Source organism: Thunnus thynnus, chromosome 8 (assembly GCF_963924715.1).
Source record: "Thunnus thynnus chromosome 8, fThuThy2.1, whole genome shotgun sequence".
NCBI classification, from domain to species: Eukaryota; Metazoa; Chordata; class Actinopteri; order Scombriformes; family Scombridae; genus Thunnus; species Thunnus thynnus.
Genome location: NC_089524.1, coordinates 13,241,320 through 13,256,224, shown reverse-complemented (window position 1 = coordinate 13,256,224; position 14,905 = coordinate 13,241,320). Strand labels below are relative to the sequence as shown.

The 14,905-nt window shown below is 40.0% G+C and overlaps 1 protein-coding gene across 1 annotated transcript; it reads left to right on the top strand.

Annotated features, from left to right (window-relative positions):
- Positions 1-130: 130 nt before the first annotated feature.
- On the top strand, positions 131-13,837 carry LOC137187604 (uncharacterized). Its single transcript, XM_067596629.1, has 5 exons — positions 131-302; positions 3,583-3,867; positions 5,630-6,187; positions 6,794-7,007; positions 12,715-13,837. Exons 2-5 carry the CDS (start codon positions 3,594-3,596, stop codon positions 12,968-12,970), a joined length of 1,302 nt encoding a protein of 433 aa, XP_067452730.1. The 5' UTR covers positions 131-302; positions 3,583-3,593; the 3' UTR covers positions 12,971-13,837.
- The last annotated feature ends 1,068 nt before the right edge of the window (positions 13,838-14,905 follow it).

Genomic DNA, 14,905 nt, shown 5'->3' with positions numbered 1-14,905 from the left:
TGAAGGTAAACTGAAAGTAAGTGCTGACCCTCCTCCTCCTCCTCCTCCTCCTCCTGCTCCTCTGCTTTATTTGCTCCATATGGTGTTTGACATGGTACCCAGAAGAAAAAAAAAACTCTTGTGTGGGCGGAGGAAAAGCCTAGTATTTTGTCCGTCCTGAAATTTGATTCAGAAGTTCAGGATCCTGGAAGACAAAAAGCAAACGGAGGGGGAGGGAAGAAAGGCAGAGAAGGACGGAGAGGGTTTTTTTTAAAACTGCGAGAAGAGTAAACTCACTAAATACTCTGCAACCTCCGAGAAAAGTAAGTCCATATATACGACGCATGTTTCTAACTGACTGAAGAGCTTTAAACTTGCTGTTTTCATGGAGCTAAATTAATCCACATTGCTTCATTTCTGTGTCTCTCTCTCGGTTTAACTGCTCTTAATTGCTGCTGAATGGCCAGAAATTATCAGATTTGAGACCTGCTGCTATTTCAGAATGACTTGTGTGTCTTTACGCGCAGCTTCACGCACGGCTCGGGGCGCATTTTGGCCTCATTTGATTAATTTATCACCAAATTAGGTATTTCCTGCAGCCCTCACTAAACCAGACAGGACCAGGTTTTGATTTGCTTTGTGGAGGAGGATTTGTTAAAACTTTTTTTCTGTTTGAAAGAGTTGCTCAGCAGCGGGTGAAGTTATTTTTCAGCGGGGAGTAGAAGCACATTGCCCCCCTACGCGCGTTTCCACCTCCACGCCAGCTCTGATAAGCAGCGAGATTTATTCCCCTCCGACCTAAAGAGCGCGACGAGTCCTAATTGAGCTCTATACATGGTAAAGTCCTCATTTGTTTGGAGAAAGATCCTCGCCGCTGATTTTGCGTGCCGACTCTGCGCCACAGTTGGATGTGCGCCAAAAAAACTCAGAAGAAAATGCTCCAAATTCAATCTGCAGATGTTAATGAGAGCCTTTAAAAAGAAAAAAAAATCACCACACAGCTGAAGCGACAAAGAAAGGCGCGTGATTGGTGTTATTTTACATTACATTGATTTGGCAGACGCCTTTTGTCCAAATCCACGCACAAAATGTGCATTTTTACGCGTTTTTATGGGAAGAAAAGTGGTGGAAGAAGTATTCAGGTCATTTACTCGAGTAAAAATATCAATATCTCTCTATAAAAGTACTCAATTACAAGTAAAAGTCCTGCATTCAACATGTTATTGGAGTAAATATACATAAATATTGGCAACAAAATGTTTAAAAAGCAAGAGTAGGCTAGTCATAAGAATCGCTCCTGTCAGGGTTAATTACATTAATGTATCATTGTTTAATATGCAAGCAGTATTTCAGTGTTGTAGTTGGTGGAACTACTTTTAAGTATAATCTGTAACATACATCATGTTTTATAAAAATGTTTCATATGTAAAAATCCAAAAAAATACTTGAAAATTAACTTGTAAAATAACAATGGGGAGACTCAAGTACCACAAAAGTACAGTACTGAGTAAATATATTTAATTACTTTCAATCACTGCGATTCTGTAGTAAATTACAGTCTTTGACTCTCCGTAATGATTTTATAATTTATACTCCTGCTTATATGTGATTTGAGGTATTTTTCCTCTTCAGGCTCCGCTATATATACTTTAAGTACATTAACTTTGACTGCATTGGCCCTGTTAGTGACATCATCCTGCCTTGTGTTATTTCTGATCTGCTAAATGCTAATTACAGTGGTTCCCAAACTAGGGTTGGGGGAACCCCAAGTAGTCCCAAATTAAATCTGAGGGCTTTTGATCAGATGATGAAAGGGATTAAGAAAAGGTATCTGTTACAGTTTTTATTCTTACTTTGTTCTAACTTTTGTTATTTATTGATACTTTCACTTATTAATGCCTCTAAAATACATGAAATGAGTTCAATACTGGATACATTTACCTCTTCATGCCTGTTAAAATCTTGAAAATAAGTGAAGTACAGAATACTTTGACTCTTCATGGCTCCACAAAACCTTAAAATAAATCACCAGATCATTAACTATTATCCCACATGGGATTACATAACGCAAAAATACAACATATAAATAAATAACAACTTTTTTGGATTTTATGTGCACTTTTATTTGTTAGGTTAATAGTTTTAAAATACTTTCTATACATTTCATTTCCCAACATGAAGCCGTCTCCACACTGCCAGGAAGTAAATGCAGGCGGAGAAAAACTGATTATCAAACTTCAACACTTTGAGTATCAACTGAAATGCGTCTGTAGCGTCGAGTATCAAATCATATCGAATGCTTGGTCAGATTCTTGGCTGTAAAGCAGGAAACTTTTTAACTGCAGCCTTTATTTTATTTAGGCAATATTTTTAATGCTGATGAATTAAGCAGTTTGACACATTTTGTTAAAGGGATAGTTCCACAGTTTTGGGAAATACATGTATTTTCTTTTTTATGCCGAGATTTAGATGAGATCGATAGCCTACCAGAGCCAGAGATGGTTAGCTTAGCTTAGCTTAGCATAACATCTGGAAACGAGGGGAAACTAGATAATAAAATCTGCCTACCAGCACCTTTAAAACTCACTATTTGGTACATTTTTCATTATTTGTTTAATCTGCATTTCAAAAGTGTTAAAAAAATGTGTTGTATTTACACTTTGGCTTTTAAACGACTTAAACAAACAAGATATAACCAGAGATATAAGTTTTTGGATTTCAACAATCTACTTTGAGGTGATTCTTAAGTCTTGTCGAAACTAAATCACATTATAATTTCTACATGTGAAGATTTTGTGAGAAAAGGTCTCAAGCGAACAGAAAAGGTCACTGTTAACAAATCAAACCTGCACACCTTGCAGAGGAAGATAAACGCTGACATCCTGTCAGCGAGGATTACAGTACAACCACAAACATGACCTCAAAAAGCTCCCTTTCCTCACATAACTTAACCATTTAACATCGCGCCACATAGTGACAACAACTGAAATACGCCGTTTATATTTTCTCTGAGCCCAAATTAACATCTTCAAATTGCTTGTTTTGTCCACAAAACAAGGTCAAACCAAAGATTTTCAGTTTACTATAATATATGATGGAGAAAAGCAGCAAATCCTCATATTTTAGAAACAGGAACCAGAAAATGTTTGCTTAAAAAATGAGTGAGATGAACAATCAATTATCAGTACAGTTGCAGATAAAGCTTCTCTCTTTCAACTGATGGATTAATTGACTACTATAAAGTTTTTGTTTTTAGGATTTATACTTGTCTAAAACAGAAGGTAAACAATATTCCTGTCAGTAGAAAGTGGAAAACTGAACGTAAGCAAGTAAAGTCAAAACAGAAGCTACAAAGTGCTTTGCAGGAAAAAAACAGAGTGAGATGAAAGAGACAGCCAACACAATAAATAAAAAGAAGGAGAAATACAACCCACAAACTGAAATTTAAGACAAAGCCAGAAAAACAAATAGATTATTTTTAAATACGGTCACTGATGTGGCTCGAATGGTTTCAGTGATGTCACTGCTCTCTGTGTTCATGGTTTGGTGTTTTTAACTGGTTTTGACTTTATTTTTGGCCGAACCTCTTCCTGCTGCTCTCAGGCTGTGCGACTATGAGCACCTCGGGGCTTCAGGCCACTAACCGGCAGAACGTGAAGGAGCTCGACAGCATGAAGGAGTCCATCAGCGACATCATCAACCAGCTCCAGGACATCGACCCGGCCAGGCTCTCCTTCTCCCCGTTCTTGGATCTGGACACTCAGATCTCTTTGGCGCCGGTGTCAGACAGCCCCGAGTCTTCGGTGGAGGAGCTGCACTCGTCCTCCCACTCCGTCTCCGGCTCCCAGCACTCACTTGAACCGTCACCAGCAACCGATCAGCCAAGGGGTGAGTTATTACTGCTGCTTTTTACTGTCTGACGGAGCTGTAGTATTTGAGGGGAGGCCAGAGCAAATTAGCAAAGGCCACCTCAGGCGAATTTAAGTAGATCCAAAGAGGGTTGAGACAAAGTCAGGACTCATGAAACCAAGGCAGAGCAAGTCAGCTGTCAATAAGCAGTCCACAAGTCTTTAGCATTTTGAAAATAATGATTAAGGAGTTTCTTAAATCTCCAAATATGCAGATCTACCTGCAAGAGCTCTCTGGAAATACTTCAACATCCACCTCATCGTTGCATTTTTGCAGTTTTAGGACCTTTATACACAGATTAAAATCTCATAAGTTGCAGTGCAGGAGAGAAAAAACATCTTTCGGCAAAAGTTAGTCAGCATCCAATACTGACTTAGAAAAAGTCTTTTCTTGGTCTTAAGTCAAAAAAGACACAAAACAGGGGAAGTTTAACATGTGAGAGTAGTGTTTAGAGTCTGAAACACTGCAGTCCTGCTGGAGGGAGACTCCATCTGTAATGTGAAGTGGGTGAATGTTTGTAATCCTTCCCGTCGTTCCTGCTTCAACCGAGGAAACATTTAGATGTTGATACGGCGGCTGATGCAGCAATGGTGAAAACAGCTGGTGAGACGTCTACAGTTCCTGAAATTTGAATTTTTTTTTTATTTTGGTTCCAAACAGTTTTCCTAAACCGGATTTTTATTACCCTAAATGTTCGGTTTAGATTTATGTGGAAGCGGCTTCTTTCTGCACACTGACACGTGTGCCAACAGATGCTTGAATGAAAAGGAAAAATGGACTCTATTGAATATAAAGTAAAGATGAGACATTATTTGTCAGTTTAACAGATTACCAGACAGCCAGGGGCCACAAAAGCTCCAAGTTTACTGTCAATTGTTTTTTAATCATTTGATTTTGTCAATATCAACTAAAGTGGGCCCTGCATTAAAGCCTTAATCCAGTTTTAAGACTTTAATTATTTTAGTTGATTATTATTCTTACATGGTGCACTTTCCTACAAAAAATTGTGTTAAATTATGACAAACAAAGAGGAATTTATGGTCACAATATTAATTCACCATAAGAGAATTACTTTATTGGCCAGATTACAAAACAAGGGTTGTTTTATATTCAAGGACTAGACATTTACGTTACGTTATATTATGTTCACAACATCAGATCTTCTTTTTGAACGGAGAAAGTACCAACTCCTACACAAAGTGTTACATTATGGGTTGTTTGTAGCCTAGTGAGTGTCTTAAAGTCTGTTTATAGTGAGTCTGTAAGAGTTGGTCAGCTGTAAAAGTGTTTCCTTAGCTCAGCTTAACCTGCAGGAGTTTCTGAAGGATTGTGAAACAAAATTGTGTAATTTTAACCACTTTCAAGAGCCTGGAAGAGAGAAGAGAGTGTGTGAGGATGTGACTCTACTACGGTGTATATTCAAAAGGTATTTCTCCAAAAAGCTGGAAAAGTCTCCTTATATTTGTGCCAATACAGTAGTTGGTCTTTGTGTGGACTGTGACTGATGGGAACACACACAAAGCACAGGAAGGTGCCCAACGGCAATTTTTGGCCCCGGTGCCCACTAATAGGTTCAATCCTGCCATGTGTCTTCCTCTCCACAATGTTAAATGAGACTCAGACCTCTGCTTAGTACTGTGGACATAAGGCAGCGAGTGATTGATTAGAGGAAGCCTGCAGTTGATTACTTTCAGTATCTGGTTTTGGATGCCGTATTAAAGTGTTGTTCTGATTTGAACAGGCTCTGCTTCCTGCCACCAGCGGCCCAGCGACAGTCTCCCAGAAGAGCCACGAGCAGACGAGACAGACAAGGGGGAGCTGGATCAAACTCTTTCCAGTCCCATCATCGCAGCACACAATTTGGACGCCGCCACGGAAAACTGCATCGGCAGTCCAACCCAGGGAGACATTCCCAATGGCACAGACACACCGAGATGGAGTCCAGAGTCCACCAATCTGGACTGTTCTGCGGACGAGGGTCGACCTCTGATAGGCCCGCCGCCAGAGAGCGTGGAGCTGACTGTGTGGAGATCAGAGGGGCGGGGAGAGACTTGCGAGGCCGCAGAGGAGGCTGCAGATCGGGGCCGCTGCTGCTGCCGCTGCTGCCAGTGCAAATGCTGCCAGAGTGGCCGAGTTCCCGCTTTCTTCTCAGTCCTGGCCTCTCTTCTGTGCACAGCCGGGATCCTCTATGCACTCTATTTCTATGTCCCCATTAAACCCCCTGACTGCCCCGACATGGCTAGCCGCATCGTTTTCACCCTCTGCTGCTGTGTGGTGGCAGCCATCCCCATCCTGCTTGGTACGCTTCAAACACCTGCGCACTGACATTCAAAAACAGCCGTCTGAGCGCCACAAATGAAAGATAAAGATTAAGAGAGGATTTGGTTTGTCTGGCCGCCTCGTCTCGGAATGTTTCAACGTCTCCTGTCCCCTTTAATTTCATGCGCTTTCAACCTCAATGCAGCAGACATCTCCCTCTGGGGAGAAGCATAATTTCCTTCTCCTGCACATAGCTTTAAATGGAAACTACAATAAGAGATTGGCTGCTTCTCTCTGCGTCTCTTAGGCTGTGGCCTAATTGTTTCTGAATATTTTAATCACTTCCCAACCTGAACGACCAGGACGAGAGGGCGGGTGGCAAAAACATCCAAAACCAAAGCCTGTCCAGACCCTTTTCCTCTCACCTATTTGTCAAGCTGATGACATGTTGCAGCCAGACAGGAGTATTTGCATGTAGGCCAATCTGCTGGCAGCTGCTGTATTCAAATGAAGATATAGAAAAACAAAGCATGCTGTCAGACGAGATCAAGTGCAGCTAGGAGTTGCTTGAAGTTGAGAGTTGTTTGTGGAAAAATGGCCCAGATTCAAGATGCTAACTGACTTATTGCTCTTTTATCCCTCCCAGCGATGCTCGTGGGTGCAGCGTGCCAGTTCTGCACAGGCTCCTTCAATTTGCAGGAGTCTTTTCCCAGAAGACGTGCAGTTCAGCAGCTGTTTGTCACGGCGTCCTTGGAACAGTTGCTCCTCTACGTCCTCAACCTCGTCGTTATGGCCGCTTTACTGCCTCAAGACCAGCTGAAGTTGGTTCCTATACTGGTCGCCATGTTCGTCCTAGGAAGGTGAGGCTTAAAAGTGGACCAGCAGGGAGTTTTATAAAGGTTATTGTGAAAAGCACCTAAAAAACTGAACACTGTTTCATAAAGCCTGTTAACTCAGAGTTAAAGTATTGGTTCACAACTTCTTCAACAGTCAGGTGCCCATATGAACACGGAAAGTTTTCCTTGCTGTAATCATTCCTCCTGTTCATGCTGGCTATTAAAAGATCCCCTTTAAATGTACTTTCAATGTAAGTGATGGAGGCCAAAATCCACAGTGTGTCCACACAGTCATTTTGTGCAAAAATGCATTTCAGCAGTCTGAGTTAGTCATATCAAGTGGATATCTGCCACATTTACAGTCTTTGTAGCATAAAATTCCTTCTTTGTGTTTCCTCAGACAGTGTTTCCCTGTTCAGCTGCGGTGGAAGTATAGTAACAAAAAGAGGAACTTTGGCTCTAAAAAGATTGTAACATGAAAGATATCAACTTGATTTGACTAATTTCGACAGTTGAAGCTTCACATTAGCTTCGGATAAACTTTGAAATACATTTTTGCACAGAAGGAGGACTGTGGATTTTGGCCCCCATCACTTACATTGTAAGTGCATTATGAAGGGATCTTCAGGAGTACAGGAGGAATGATTACAGCAAGAAAAACCTATTTCAATGTTCATTTAGGCAACTGACTGTTGTTTTACGACAGACTTGAAAAATTGTGAACCCATCCTTTAATGTGATCAGACTAATTCAAGTTGGTTTTAAAAACGGTTCATTCATGATTGAAACACAGACATCAAACACAAATTACATTAATTCACAATACAGAAAACAGACATGTAAAGACAAAACTGTGATGTTCGTGACTACAGAGCAGCGCACATATTAAACATTAAATACAGCAACAACAGCCATGCTAGCAGCTTGGGAAGGCTTCTCAGGCACAGAGGTGCTTTGAGCTAAATGCTGTTTGCATACTAAGGTTCAGGTTTCTATTTTGACATTTGTCCTGTGTCTTTCTGGTTTGTACTGGTTGATTTCCTGATTTATGTGGACCTGTGCTGCGTCTCAGGCTTCTTCTAGTTTGACCTCTTTGGTTGATTGCCCTGATTCATAGCACCAAGCTGTCCCAGTTTTGCAGGGCTGCCAAGTTTTTACTTCATCTCGGAGTGAGATCTGTTCCTGGGGGAGGGGAGGGGGGGTGCTTTGGTAGTACTTATTTTTGTTCATAATAAAATTAGCATTATTCATGGTCAATTCACCCACTCGACCTTTCTCTGGCCTTGTGAACCAACACCTTTTTCATAAGACTTTTTCTTTTTGTACTTGTGTTTATTAGGTAGCATTTTTGATATGCACTCCAGATATTACACATATTTTTCTTCAAAATATAGGATAAGAAAGACATATGCTCCTCACCGGGGTGCGCCTGGTTATGTTTTAAAATGGGGGAGCAAACTCGGAAAGATAGATAATTGGTGTTGGGGTCTGGGGGTCCTCCCCATTTCTACAACACCTAACCTCTTGGATTAAGTCAAGAAACAGCCACCTGCACTAGTCTGGATTAGATAGATTGAGGGTGCTATGAAAACCAAGAATGCCTCAAGAACAATATATAATTGGGTGGATGAGGACAGGAAATGATTATCAGAAGAATGACTGTTTCATTTGAAATTATATTAATAAAAACATTATGTAGCCTAAAATGGTAGTAGGTTGCAGGCTACTAGGCCATCTTCACAGTCAAACAAGAACAAACAACTTATATAAATGAAATAGTCTTACAACACATCACAATATGATTTGGATAATTCAACCTGGTTAAACAACATTAAACCTGAGGGTTGCTATTCTCAATACTCATAAGGCCTACTTAAAAGTCTAACAATTACAACAAAGTACAAACAATCTGGATGAAGGAAATGACCTCACAACTAACCTAAAAATTGCAAGAAAATTTCAGAGCGACAGAGACCCAGAGCATCCCCGCAACCAAAGTAACTCACTCTCACTCTTGCCTGCCTGCACACGGCGCGAGAGAAGAGGGAGAGACACTGTGCTGCTGCCAGAGGAGTCGCTGACTGAGATTACTTTGAGCAGCATGCATAGGAATACTTTACAATATAGATTTGTGTATATTTTACGCTTTCCCCCTGATGGTCTGAATAACTCGCTGCTGCACGGTGCTGCTCTGTCTTATCTGTCCGTGCGCTGTCAATATCCTCTTTTTTCTTTTTGCTCCGTGACATTATCAGTTATGAATTTGATTTTCACTGCATGAAAAAGTGGACGTGTGGCGTGAGACCGTGTGAAAAGTGCATAGACTGTATAAAATAATGGATGTGATGTAGCCACCTTGATGTCACCCATTGGTTTGTGGACTACCGTTTTGAAGTCTCAAGTTTGGCATTTTGACAGCACCATCTTGGTTTTTTGGAGTCAGAGGTGATGAGAAGTGACCATATTTGGACGAGAGTGTGGAGCTGCGGAGGAGCTCCGCAGGGTCCAACTACAGCACCTCATACACCACTGTGTATGAGGTGCTGTAGTATTAGTATGTATTAGCATGCTAATTTGCTTATTAGCACTAAACATGTAATGAAGTACAGCTTTGAGGGGAATATCATTAGTTTTACTTGTATTTGGTCAAAAACCAAATATTGGAAAAATGAAATTTTGACTTGTTGATGGTGCTGTGATTATGAAGGTTTTTAGCCTATAAATCATCCTGAGGGGCACATGAATGTGTGTACAACATGTCCTGGTAATCTAGGCTATTGAATATCTGTCGAGACTTAGACTCACAGGTCAGTCTCTAAATACTACACTCATAGACATTGAGGACAATCTCCCAGGTTTTGTCGTTGAAACTGGGTGGAAACAATTAGAGAGTTTTAAAAAACCTGCATTGTACAACCAATCCAAAGTCTCTAGGTCGGTCCTTCATATTGGGTCGGTGACATGTAGTTCACTATGGAGGAGAATGAGGGGAGAGCATCATTTCCGGTAAGGTATGTTCTTGACAAAATGTGAGGGGCGTAGGTTTGTTAGTGGACATTCTCGACACCATTCAAGCAACTACCATGCATTTAGAAATCCCCAGACTTTGGTAGGTGGAGATCTCTGATGTCTGGTATTACGAGACTAGTCAAGACCTTTTGCTTAAAACCACAAATGTCAACCTCATGGTGGCCACTAGAGGGAAAGTCAGGTGATCACCAAAGTTATTACAATTCAACCTTTGAGGACCATGAATGTCAGTACAAAAATTTTATGGCGATCCAACCAACAGTTGTTGGGATATTTCAGTCTGGACCAAAGTGATGGATCGACTAACAGACCGACATTGCCAGCCCTAGAGCCACGCCACTAGCAAGGCTAAAAACAACCAAAACCACTGTCATTAACAAAGCCAAAGAGAAGTTTTGGCAGCATGTTGTAAAGCAGCAGCGAGCTCAGACTGTGACACAAGGAGAGATGAACTCTGCTCAGTTTGTTGCAGCATTCTGCTTCTAATCATGCCCCTGTAGGTTCAGGTCCAGTGTGAATAATGTGGATTTTCTTTGTTATTAAGTGTTGAAATGATTGTACATGATATAAAACATACAGCATCAAATACATCTGAAGTATCAAGATGATATTTAGCATTTTCTAGAAACTAAAATTGTGGTTTGTGCAAATGACACAACAACCTCCATGTGGTGCCAATACTTTTACAATTCTTGTATTCTTGTAATTTTAATAGACTGATTTCTGGATGTATTTATAGGAATAGTTTTAACATTTTGGGAACTGTTACTTTCTTGCCAAGAGTAACATGAAGATTGATGCCACTCTCAAGTTTGTGGGACAAACATGAAGCTAGCAGTCGGTTAGCTTAGATTAGCGTGACGCCTCTAAAGCTCACTGATTAACACATTATATCTTGTTGATTCAATCCATACAAGAACCAAAGTGTAAAAACGACAATTCACCATTTTATGGGGGATTATATGACTGATCTATTTCTTAACTGGGAGTAGTTGCCAGGGAACCAGCAAAGACTGGTTTCGGCCAGTGTAGCTTTTACTCCACATTAAAATTTTACACATAATAAAAAATATGATCAGCTTGCGAAAACAACGATTTGTTAAAGATTAGACCAGTCGTTCCCAACCTTTTCGGCTTCTTGAGAGTGCTGGGGGTTCCACCTCAGAGTGATTTTCCCACCTAAACTTCTCAGATTTTGTCATTTAAAAGTGGTTTTAAGCTCAAAGGGATGAAATTATCTGATGTTTCAATCAAATAAAAACATAAGATGTTTGAGAAAAGCCCCAAAAAAGAATTAGATTTGTGTCTCATAACTTTGCTTTATCTTTTTTTCCTACTCCACCAGTCATCTCACAACCTCTCAGATTTATCTTTTGTGACCATTAGCAGTGAGCTAGCAGCGACCGTTAGGTTGGGAAACACCATATTAAACTAACTAATAGTATAGTAAGTATAGTTCTACCTCAACCAGCTTCAACAGTAAAATGCTGCTTTGCATTGATGCATTAGCAATTTAATAATATAAGACAATTAGGGCTACAACTAACAATTATATTCAGTATCGATTAATCTATTATTTATTTTCTTAGTTTTTAGGTCTATAAAATGTCAGAAAATGGTGAAACATGTTGATGACTACCCATGATGATGTCCTTAAATGTCTTGTTTTGTCCACAACAGTCCATTACCCAAAGATATTTAGTTTACTATAATAGAAGACTAAATAAACCATGGATGTCTAAGAGAACTGGATACAGGAACAGCACCGGGATTTGAAGCAAATTTGATACAGTGGCCAAAACGTGTAATTACAACGTCACATGATGCACAGTGGCCCAAAAAGACTTTTCCCCATAGACTTACGTTGTGAAAGAGACGTCTATAAATCAGCAGATTAATTTTTTTGAGCGTAACAACCCACAAGCCCTGTGAAATGACTCATTTCACTATCTGATCACATTTTGAAAGTCTAGTAGAGCTGCGCGATTGAATCATTTTATCCCCATTCAAGTTAGCTAAACCGGAAGTTAGCCGTCTCAGCTGGTGGAAGTCTCCAGTGAGCTCCATTGGTGCATGCGGCCCATAAAGCATGCACAGTATGTTTCCATCCAGGCAATTTCTTTACAGCAGGAAGTGGCTTTTTTGGCTTCATGCGCCACTGAACAACTTTCATAGGAATGAGCAGGGCCCCGCCTCTAATGCTGTATCCAGTTCTTGTTATACATCCATGAAATAAACCAGAAAGTATTCAAATTCGAGAAGCTGTAATCAGAGAATTTGGACATTTTTTCTTAAAAAAATGGCTCCAAGCAATGAATCAGTTATATAAATAGTTGGCAACTAATCAATTAATTGACTAATCACTGCAGCTTTAAATACAATATCACAAACAAGGGACATTTTCTTCAAAAGCAGTACTTGTACTTTGATACTTGAGTTACATTTTGATGATAACACTTATTGATTTTGATGATTACACTAATTTTACTCAATTAAAACTTTATGCAGAACATTTACTTATTATATTTTTACATTGTTGTATTGGTACTTTTACGTGATAAGTAAAGGATCAGAATACTTCTTCTGAAGTAAGTCTGGTTTCTTGCTTCATGAAACACCCGACAGGGAGGCTGTGAGTGTTTATCAGTGAGGTTTGAACTTAATCTTATTTCCTGTTTTGTTGTTATTTTCCTCACAACAGACTTGTTTACTGGATCAGCCTGAACGTGTGCAGCCCCTGGCGAGGCTTCGGCTCCGGCCTGACCATCTTCCCGCTCCTCGCCATGGTGGCTCTCAATCTGTTCATCATGTACAACCTGAATCTCAAAGAGCCACTTTTTGGCTCCCAGGACGTCCTCTATAATCAGGTCACCCCCTCTTCCTGGTCAGGGGAGACATCACAGAGCCCGAGTGGCAAACCAGACATCCTACCCACAGACATCCTGGACACTCAGTGAGGAGGCGAGCTGCGCTTTCTTCTGTCAGAGGAGGAGATCTTTCCAAAAATAGGCCATTCCTGCGGTCTGCAGTTCAGCACAGCTACACATGCTGCCACTATACCCTCCAAGTCTGTGATGGCTTAACTTGTATTTTTGCTCCTCCTATACAGGACTTCTTTAAATGTGGATTCATGCTTATTATCTGAAATGCAAGAGCTCTTTCCCTGCTAGTGGCAGAGGAAGCCTTTGAACAATGCTCCAGTCTTATTTGTCCTTTTAAGCTCTTCCAGTGCCTATATTTAATGTTTTGAACTCTTAAGTACTTAAAAGCTCTGCTAGCTATATATATATGGCTGGATTTGGTTTAACCTAAAAAACCACGAGCAAAGCAACTTCAATTCTCAGACTTTATTATTATTTTAACTGTCCAAAAAGTTTGTACATGATGAAGGCAGAATAAAAGCCATTTGTAAAAACGTCTTTTCATCTTTTCCAGTGGGGTTTTCAGTCGACCAGTTGCTACTTTTGCTTTGACTGAGCAGCTATTCCTGGAGAAACTGCAGTTATGTGTTTGCAGTGTCCGGACTGTCATTATGTGATGTGATAACATGCTCTCTATGTTCTCTGGTCGCTCTCCATCTCCACCCTGCTGGCATCCTCACTGCTGCTGATGTTGCTCTCGCTGGGTTTGTGGCACCAAAATGAGGCCAAAACAAAAAAAAAGGATGCAAAAGACGGCTGCACTAATTCTCTTTGGACCACTGAGTCAACATGAGATTAATGAGCTGTCCAAATTACTGTAATTAAAGACAATTTATTTGGCTACAAGTATAATTATCAAGTCAATAAAAACCTTTTTCAGGCTCAAATGCAAAGATTTGTGTCTAATAAACTTTTCAGGAATTAAACTTTTTCTTCCTCTTCTGTCACATGACTTTTCTTACACACCAGGTTTTACCAATTTAATACAATTATAAAATAAAAATATATACTTTTTTGCCTGCAGGTCAGACTAAATAATCAGTTTTAAAGTCAATTTCACGTTTTCCCCCAGTCTCTCTCTTTATTTTAGAGTAATCTTTTTTTTTTATTTAACTAGGCTGCAATTTCAAAGTGTAAATATTGCATTTTTAAATTTAAATTTTATATTAAACATTTATCAAGCTGTGCCTAAACTTGTTACAGCAACATAAATACTATATACTAAATACAGCTGTGACCAACAGCATCAGTTTGTTGTGGTGCACTTGACACTAAAATGTCTAAAAGCTAAATGAGATTGATCTCTAAGACAGAGAGGTTTGAGTGAAGTGAACAACTGATTATGTGAACAACTCCCTGTCTCAGTTTCCAAGGAGAAAGTTGCACTTCTCCAGGAATAGATTACACACAAACTGCTCAAATTTTGAGTGTAAACAGATGAAATTTCTTGTTTAAAAAAACTTGTAAAAAAAAAACTATCACACAGTCTTCCTGGAGGACACAAAGTCCTTAAAATGCTCTGAGAAATGTCACAATCCCATCTGGAGACAACTGTGCAAACTCCATCTGCTGATGAAGATCATGTGAAACAAAAAGCTCCAGAACAGCTACTTAATGGACCTTGTGGTGAGATTGTTTTGTCAAATACTACTTCCTACTACTTCCAAGGTCAAGAACGAACTTTAAATCTCAGCTGTGAGTTTTATATTCTCTAGTGAGTGTTCAGCCTGGCCAGCAGCCTCCAAGGTAATTTGATCTTGAGACTAAATGATTCATCAGAAAATAATCATCAGATTAACTGATAATCCAGATAGTCGTCAGTTTCGGTGCCAGGCTGCTCTGCTCCATGTCTGTGATGCTGTTTTGCCGTGGCCTCATGGGATTTATGATTATACTCCTTTAGATCTGTGGAAAGACAGCTGAACATCAAATCACCTCTTATTCATCAGCTCTCTCCTTCACTCTGGAAAC

Coding starts and splice junctions, on each gene's coding strand:
- LOC137187604 (XM_067596629.1), top strand. CDS start 3,594: ATGAGCACCTCGGGGCTTCAGGCCACTAACCGGCAGAACGTGAAGGAG. Junction 3,868..5,629: donor AGCAACCGATCAGCCAAGGG/GTGAGTTATTAC, acceptor TGATTTGAACAG/GCTCTGCTTCCTGCCACCAG. Junction 6,188..6,793: donor AGCCATCCCCATCCTGCTTG/GTACGCTTCAAA, acceptor TATCCCTCCCAG/CGATGCTCGTGGGTGCAGCG.